Below are 8,859 nucleotides of genomic sequence, written 5' to 3' on the forward strand. Positions count from 1 at the left end.
GCTTCTATTTTGGGATGGTGACTCCTCTCTTCTCCTCTCGCCCTCTCTCATCCTCTACTGTTTTTTTCCAGTGCACCTGATTCATTCTCACCCTCCTGCAAAGCGACAGAAATCAGAGCAAGAAAGCGAGCAACACTGAGTAAAAGGAAAAGGTCTACCCAGGTAATAGAGGTTGGCAGGAATTCCTCCAGGGTGGAAGGCGACCGTCGAGCTGTGCAGATGCTTCATGCCAAACTTCCCCACTACATTTATTTGTTTTGCTTCGGCCATCTTAAGAAGACAAATGGATTATTTGTGTTTAGTTTTTTTGTCAACAAACCTGTTGTGTCTTAGAGGACTGACAGCAGCGAAGGAAAGGACCCCTTGTTTGTTCTGTGAGTTGAGACAAAAGAAGAAAACCTTTTCTGTTCACAAAAATATTTTATTTTGTCATCCATCTTTTTGCTTTACATCCTCATGAGTGTTTAGTTTGTAAATACAGTTTGTGTTAGCATAATAGAAAATATAGGCTTGTTTATTCCTGTGTTTACTTCATTGATAACTTGGATTCGTTTTTTTCTCAACTCTCAGGGAGTCGAAGATGTCGGTCTAAGCTTTTTCAGCCGGGACTGTGTCGCTGAGCTCCTTCTTGACTTTGACTTTATACCACGGTGTTTTTGTCCTCAAAGGTTTGTTCTTTGGAGAACTTTTCCTCCAGGTCCTGAAGTTGTTTTTGCAGAGTGTCCTTCTGTCTGGGTAGAACTTCATTATCTGCCTTCATTGATTTATAATTTGCCTTTAATGCATTCAGCACTATGACATTGTTGTTCAAACCGTGGATTTGTTCTCTCCGTTTATTCTTCCGTCTTCAAGGTCTTTTCCTTCAGCACGCTGTCCTTCCACTCATTTACAGTATAAGCTTGCTAAAGTCCTCAGAGTGGGATTTAATCAGGACTTTGTCTCGTGCCACCAGGACTTTCTCCTCGGCTTCCAGTTCAAAGAGATTGGTCTTGACATATTTTCTGGTCATGAGCTGTTCATTGAAAACCTGGATTTGCTGTTTCAAACCGTAGTATGGGTATAGAACAAAAGAAAAACAAATGAAAGGTTAATACAAGCTTTTCATACCCACTTTTTTGTCACAAATATGCTAATGTCTGGGTTTATAGAGTTTGGGTCTGATTCACACATCCTATTAATATTAGCAATGCGCAACATATGACATATTAAATGCATGAATACTACTTAGTAATAATGCTTTGGTTTGGTGGCGCTCTGGTGGGTGATCTGATGTTTTTCTCATCACCATAATAACGTGAGCGCTCCTCCCAGAGCTCCGTCTCCATGGTCACCGCTTGCAGATGACAAACACACAATGAGGAGGCTTGAATGTAACAAACACCTGCACAAGCGCTCATGCTTGCAGTCACAGTCGTAAACATTTTCTATGATAGTGAATGAATGAAACAGTTTATCTAATTTATTACCTCATACATAATGCATGGTGCAGTAACTGGATTGGATTGCTTGTCTTTAATGTCTGCTCTTCAAATCAATGCTGGCTATGAAAAAAACATCTGACTCAAAGCCAACCACTTGCTCATGTAATTTAAATAATTTAATTTCTTTGACTGTATACATCTGAGGATCAAATTATTGTTAAAAAACACAAAAAAAAAATAAATGTTGTAAAGGTAGATATTTTTTAAGTAAAAAAAATAATAAATCAGTACAACATTTAGTAAAATAATCAACATATTTATTTAAAATACAGAGTACATTATTACTGAACACCCAAAAATGCTATTTTGGCTGCTTGGACATTTGATAATGTTATGTGTATGCTTAACATCCACCACAGCACCAGCTAGTCCGTACGAATACATTACACATGCTTTCCTTTGTGTGATATCAGTAAGGAGCTTGGTCTGAGCGCAGAGGGACGTTCAGTCAGTAATCATAGGCGCAGTGTCTGAGGTGGTGTCTGGCTCTGGCTCACAGTAACTGTCCATCTCCTCCATCTCTCTCTCCACAGGCTCCTCCCTACCTCTCAAGCAGATCAGTCTCCTTTCTTTCCACCTCCTCCTCTCCCTGTCTGTGCCTTTAGGCGCTATTGTCTGTTCCAGCTCCAGCATGGCCTGGACGCTCTCTCCTCTCTCTCCCAGACCGAGGCACCGGCCTCTGGTTGCAAGTGCCTGTCCTCCCCCTCTCCTTCCTGTCACCACGTGGAGGAATGAGACGGTGCTGTTTGAGGGGGTCCCCTCTGTCACACAGATAGTGGTCAGGCCTTGGTCGCTGTGGCTTTCTTGGGGTCTTTTGGGAGATTTGATCGTTGTTTTTTTGCTTAGTATAAAGTTCAAAAAGGCTGTCACCAGAAGCATTGTCCCTGAAATCAAAAAATATATTCTATTTCGAGACTCTTTGACACATTACAGTAGCAACCATGCTGATGTAAATGATGAAATTATTGATGGCTGAATTACATTTAGTGCCATTCTTAATGTTTTTAACATACACCTGTGTGTGTCCCACTGTATAAAGTTGATATCTGCTGCTGAAATTAATTATCAGTGTAAGTATGATATTCGCCAGTGTTTTTTACCTGGGATGATTGCGTGCCACACCAACACAGGGTGCAAGAAGCAGACCACTGACATTATGGAGTAATAGAGGAATTTATGAAAGCCTCCAATGCGAGCCATCTTCCCCCACAACACAAACAGCTGCCAGTCTGGAGGACAGCTAGAGACAGATAAGGACAAAAGCAGGGCTGAAGCAGTAAAATTCACATTCTTACAATTTTAGATTATTTTGACAGTAAATGAATACTGACTAAAGTTGAGAATGCATCTTCAGATTTATTTGGACCTGCTTTAACTGTTCATAAGGGAAAGATACTTGCTTGACTGCACAGAGGTTTTCCCAGTATCCATGTGAAAACAATTGAATGTTGTGTCGGCTACTCACGGTAGACACATGAAGAGAAGCGTGTCCAGGAAATAGGCCAGTTCAAACATCATGATGCCAACAGATGACACTCTGGGAGGAGAACAGAATAGAGCCGGATGAAACTGGTATAGTGATAAAATCAGTAAACTGTCTCGTATATCTAAATATATATCCCTAAATTGTCTAAATTGTCAAAAATGTGGGTCGCAAGGGGATGCTTCTAGTTAAGAGATATTGCCTTCAATTAGTGCTTCTGTATTCTGACAGAATAATCAGTCATGCATTTTTGTTCTCCTTTGGGAGATGCTTTCCTGCAGCTCTGTGGAAGTTTGGCTGTGATCCACAGAGATGACACAAAGTAACACTGAAGCACTGGTCTCTATTCTGTCCTCTGTACCTCACTTCATCCCTCTGACTCCTTCCCAACATCTCCTCACAAGTGTGTGAATGTAGTATGAGTGGTTATGACGGCAGGTACGGTATTGTAATTGTTTTCTACGAGCCCTCGGGCCACACATTCTTTGTCATATTAACATCCAGGCAGTGTGTGTGTAACTCAGGAATGCCACCAGTCAAGAGTGTTCTTAAATTCATACAGCATATTACAAGATGACGACAAAACCTAAACACTTACATTAGGTAGATACCGAGGCTACTGAATTCTCCCTGTTTCAAGGTCTCCACTCCCACAGCACACAACACTGAAAAAGAGACAGGAAGATAATTTCACTGGTGAGTAGATTCTGTCCACCAGATGTCAGACTTAGTTCATGATTTTCTCGTCAGTTGCCGGAAGGGTTGCTGTAGCGGGTCAACTTGTCTAAATGTAAATATTTCCACTGTGATGCAACAATATGCTGGTTTGACTGTTCTTGGGCATTTGTTATGTATCTTTCTCAGTTTGTTATCAAGGTAGTTTTTACTGTATTTGTGTAGCTGTGATGTTTGAGGGAGTTGTTAGAAACTAATTTAAGTTCTAGTCCATTTCTTCCGTCATTGAGCAATACATACTGACCTGAGTTGCCCTGAAGTGATCCAATGTGAGCTCATTTAGTTTACACTCCAAGGGGCAGTATTGAACTATTGATCTAAGACACATATAGAACATTTAATACTGGTAATTGATGTAATTGTTTCCATCATGGTCACACAATCTGGTAATGGCTTACTCATGGTTGTAATTACCATATCATACCAGCGGACACTTATTATGTCACAGATCCTCTGCCAGAGCAGAATCATAATATTTTAAAAAACGTTGCAACTTGTAGGTGAAGTGGTCATTAGACGGCATGGTATGTTCCTTCCTCTACATTTTGGGCCTATGGGTAATGAGTGCTGATCCAGAACAGTATTACTTCTATTCTTCTATCAAATCTTATTCAGTGTAAATGAAAGCACAAACGTATTAAAAATGGATACAAAAGGGCAACTGGATGTTGCTGATTTATTCCTCTGCAAGATCAACATTGCTGCATTGCCACAGTCGGACTCCGAATTGCTTTTACTGCTGAGAGTTATGCCACCTTCCGAATATTTTAAAGGAACTAGACTTTTTGGGAAATACTCATATCCACTTTCTTCCTGCGGGTTAGATAAGACGATCGGTACCTCTCTCATTTTTTTAGGCTAGCCAGCATATGCAGCTAACGCCAGCAACCAGTTATCTTAGCTTAGCATAACAACTGTAAATGAGGCCTGGCCAAAAGTGACAAAATCAACCTTGGCAACTCTAGAGCAAACAAATATATGGTATATCTTGAAATAACTCGTCCTATCTTGTCAATGATACCTTTTGTAGGATTATGCGCTATTCCTTCATTCTGTAGTCCCGAATTTGAGTCTTAACACCAAATCACATTTGAACACTTATGGAATGATATAAAATCAGACGATGACAAAGTCTGAAAAACTATAAAGGAAAGCCTGTTTTGTTCATCAAATGTTTTCCTGTGAGGTATTTAAGAGATAAGCATGGTTAACAAGTGATTGCCACTAAACAAACACATGGAAATCATTTCTCAGGCCTACCAGAAATTTGGAGATAGAATCAGCCCGAGAGGGAAATCAGGGGAATGTGGCTAAACTGTTTCTGGTTGTTTATAGAGTGTGAGAAGAATTAACGCTGCATATAGACCAGCTGGGTATTAACATGTATGTATTTCTGTATGTCTGTCGACTAAACACACACAAAGGGGGCGACTGTGGCTTACTGGTTAGCAGGTCTGTCTTTCAATTAGAGGATTGGCGGTTCGATTCAAGGCACTGCTAGACCTAGTCGATGTGTCCTTGAGCAAGACACTTAACCCTGAATTGCTCCCCGTAGCTGTGTCTACTGTGCGTCAGCTAAATGAAATGTAATGTAAAGTAATGTAAAGGCAGAAAGGCTAACACAGACATAAAAATATGTGAACAGGCAGAGAGACAGAGGACCGTGTAGAAATCCCATAAACACACACACACACACACACACACACACACACACACACACACACACACACACACACACACACACACACACACACACACACACGTACATGTAGAGACAATATACAGTAATCTCATAGGTGTGAATGTATAACAGCTTGTGATCACATAAGCCCAGTAACCCAGCTGGATACAGAGACTTGGTTTAGGTGTGATTTGAGACACATGTCTCTCTGTAAATGTTCAATGTCTGCAGCTGTTTGAATTTAAGTGGAGGGGTCCCATATTTTGTTCGAAGCAGGCAGCAACCAGAGAGCTATTTCCCCTGTGATGATTTAATGTGGCTAAGAGAGCTGTATGCAATCTGACGCTGCAGTGCCTGAAGAAAACAGAGGAGCAACCATTACAGAGAGGTTATGTATGATCAAGTATGTTTTATATGCTCAGCCAAGAGATGGCTTTGAGTTCCTCGAGGTCAAGAGTACAGTCACCATCTGACCTTCTAACATTTTGGGTTTATGAAATCCTGAAAAAGTCAAGCTGGATAACTCTCCCCCACAGGAAAACATTTAATCCTGATTGTTTTAGTCCTATTTTACAAAAGCATGTTTGCTTTGACTGTAGACTTGATCAGAGAGAGGATCTGGAGTCTGTTAGTGAATCCAAAGAACTAAATGCTGCCCATACTAAAATAAGTGATACACATGAAACTGAATGTATTCTCATTATATTGTTTGTTTTTATATATCGTACCTGTTGCTGTAGAAACACCAAGAATCCTGCAGGCAAACTCCACAATAATCCAACAGACCCGCTCTGAGTTCCCCATGACCTCAAATACTTTCCCTCTTCACTGTTTAAAAATACGATCGTCACACTTCTTTGACACTATTTAAAATAGTTGGTAGCTTAGTAGTTACAAAAGTAGCATTCTAGACACATTGACTGTAAACAGGATTGATGGTTGTCGGTAAAAAAAAAGGCAATGTTGGGTAAACCACAAGAGCCATGATGTGAAGCCTCTTGGACTGGACGACTTTACCTCAGAAAGGTTTGTGACTCAATGCCCCTGTTGCTCCAATAACTGCTATTCAGCCTGACACACACACACACGCACACGCACACGCGCATGCACGCACACACACACACACACACACACACGCACACACACACAATAACAATAGCACTTTCAGCTGGTTTAGCATTCCACCCTGTAAGTCAAGGTGAAACTGTTCAGCCCCCGGTCATTTATGCACACATATGTCATTAGAGCTGGTGAAGGACTAACTAACTAACTAACACACACACACACACACACACACACACACACACACACACACACACACGCACACACTACATTAGCATAATTGTATGCACCCTTGAACAACATAGAAGATTAAGAGCAACTTCCCCTTTTTTTCCTCTGTGCAATTTCACCTTGTTGTGAGGATTTAGGTCATTAGGGGTAATCAAACCATCAGAAACACTTTATTTGTCAAGGCCACAGTCACTCTGGAAGCACCCATTTATTGGAAAACTATTTCAGAGTGAGGGTTGATGTGTTCACAGTAAAAAATATGATAAACAAGTTCCACTTAGTTTGCATTTTACTTCAAAGAATGGCAACTTGGACTCTCTGCACATAGTGAACAGTCTAACTGTGACGACCCCTCCCTTCCACTAGGAGTCTGGGTCCTGTTTGCTTTGTGTTTGGTCTTTCAGGCTGTTCAACAGCTGATGAGCCACACCTGCTATAAAAAGGCAACACCTGAAGACAGAGGTCGCTTCCTTGACTGGCTGGCTGCCTGCTCTCCACATCACACCACAAGAACCAGCAGAGACCCTTTGACACACTTACACATATTTAAATGAAAGCCCACTTGAGTTGACGCAGGGTGTTTTTTTTTTTCAGGCACAGCAGAGGCCGACTGGAACGAGCATTCAGAGCACACACACACACCACCCACACACCCTGACTCCTGGTAGAAGCCAAAGTAAGCTACATAAATCTCCTTAAATCTCTAACAAAGATACTTGTGTACACTGGTTCCATTTGTTTCCGGCTTAGCATCCAGGTTATTTGTGGCATTTATGGTATAAAGTATAAGTGAGTGTGTATGAGTAGTGCTGCAGAAACTGCAGGTGTTAGATGTGTAATGACTAATTAACTATAATTGAAATGCTTTTCTAGGAATGGCAATGTCGCCATGTAGCTATGTCCACTATTTTAGCTCAAACTGAAATGTCTTAACAACTATTGGATAAATCGTCTTGTGCTTTTAGTGAAATGTCTCGACAACTACTGGATGGATTGCCATGAAATTGTATACACACATCCATGACTCCCCTCAGGATGAATTGTAGTTTGAACTTTGGTGTTCCCTAAACCTGTTTTGCATCATCATCAGGTCAAAATATCAAATATTGTTCAATACTTTGACCAAATACCTGCAAACTAAACTGACATTCTCATCAGGCTCAGCTGTACTGTGTTTAATGCAAATTATTAAATATTAAACTAAGATGGTGAACATCCTGTTAGCATTGTAGGCTGCACGGTGGTGTAGTACCTAGTACTGTCACCTCACAGCAATAGGGGCCTGGGTCTGATCCCCAGTCATGTCCTGGATGTAGGATGGGATGAACCATTCACAGCACGATCAGCATCTACCAGTGTCTTGAATCGGGTAGCTGCGCATACAATCACCGCAACGTATTGTTAAAAGAAATGCCTCGAGCAAACACAACTATTTGACCGTCCAATTGATCGATTGAATTGGTAAAAGAGAAAAGCAGAAATTAAGAAATCTTAACTAATCACATGCATATACAAAAATGCATTATTGCACGTGAAGCAGACATACATGAGCTAGGAATGTGTACTGTGCATGTTGCCGCCATGGTCATTTTTTTCAATGTTTATTTGACATTGAAAAAAAGCCATTTGAAAACAAATTGTATGGTAATAAGAAGGTGTATTGTTAGAGGATCATTGCTGACATTTACAGTACATTGTGAGCTTTATGGCAGCTGTCAGAATATGCCAGAGGGTGGAGTAGTTTATATAATTGCGACTGATTGCCATCTAGTGAGACTGTACATCTAACGTTACAGTATAAATACAGTCCAATGTTTTCCTTTGCTCTGTGCAGCGATATAGACATGTCTCCTCTCAACGCTCAGTTCACCCAGACTGACCTACGACCTGTCACCCACCTCCCAAATGTTCTCTCACCCTGTAATCATCCCTGCGTTACACCTCCTCACCCTCCACCTCACCACGGATTCACACCACTCCCCCACTCTCTCCCCTGTGCCCATGGGCATAGAGATTAGCCATGCCTCTGTCTCACAACATTCTCCCTCCCTTCCTCCCTATCCCACCTCTCTCAGTCTGGTGCCTGTCAGAACCAGGGAAAACAGCACTAATCTCAATTACACCACCAGCATTGTTACCCTGCTCTGTTGCTTTGCTCGGGCAATATCTCCATAATCACTTCTTAC

The 8,859-nt window shown here is 41.3% G+C and overlaps 1 protein-coding gene and 1 long non-coding RNA gene across 2 annotated transcripts; one reads left to right on the top strand and one right to left on the bottom strand.

Moving 5' to 3' along the window:
• Window positions 1-120: 120 nt before the first annotated feature.
• On the top strand, window positions 121-2,120 carry LOC117744105. Its single transcript, XR_004611167.1, has 3 exons — window positions 121-374; window positions 571-668; window positions 2,015-2,120. It is a non-coding gene; the product is annotated as an uncharacterized LOC117744105 (long non-coding RNA).
• tmem72 (transmembrane protein 72) lies at window positions 1,774-6,392 on the bottom strand. The gene is made up of 5 exons (XM_034552220.1): window positions 6,109-6,392; window positions 3,563-3,629; window positions 2,947-3,018; window positions 2,582-2,721; window positions 1,774-2,365 (listed from the first exon to the last, which is right to left on the bottom strand). Exons 1-5 carry the CDS (start codon window positions 6,182-6,184, stop codon window positions 1,926-1,928), a joined length of 795 nt encoding a protein of 264 aa, XP_034408111.1. The 5' UTR covers window positions 6,185-6,392; the 3' UTR covers window positions 1,774-1,925.
• Between the last annotated feature and the right edge of the window lie 2,467 nt (window positions 6,393-8,859).

Source organism: Cyclopterus lumpus, chromosome 15, assembly GCF_009769545.1.
Source record: "Cyclopterus lumpus isolate fCycLum1 chromosome 15, fCycLum1.pri, whole genome shotgun sequence".
Lineage (NCBI taxonomy): Eukaryota > Metazoa > Chordata > Actinopteri > Perciformes > Cyclopteridae > Cyclopterus > Cyclopterus lumpus.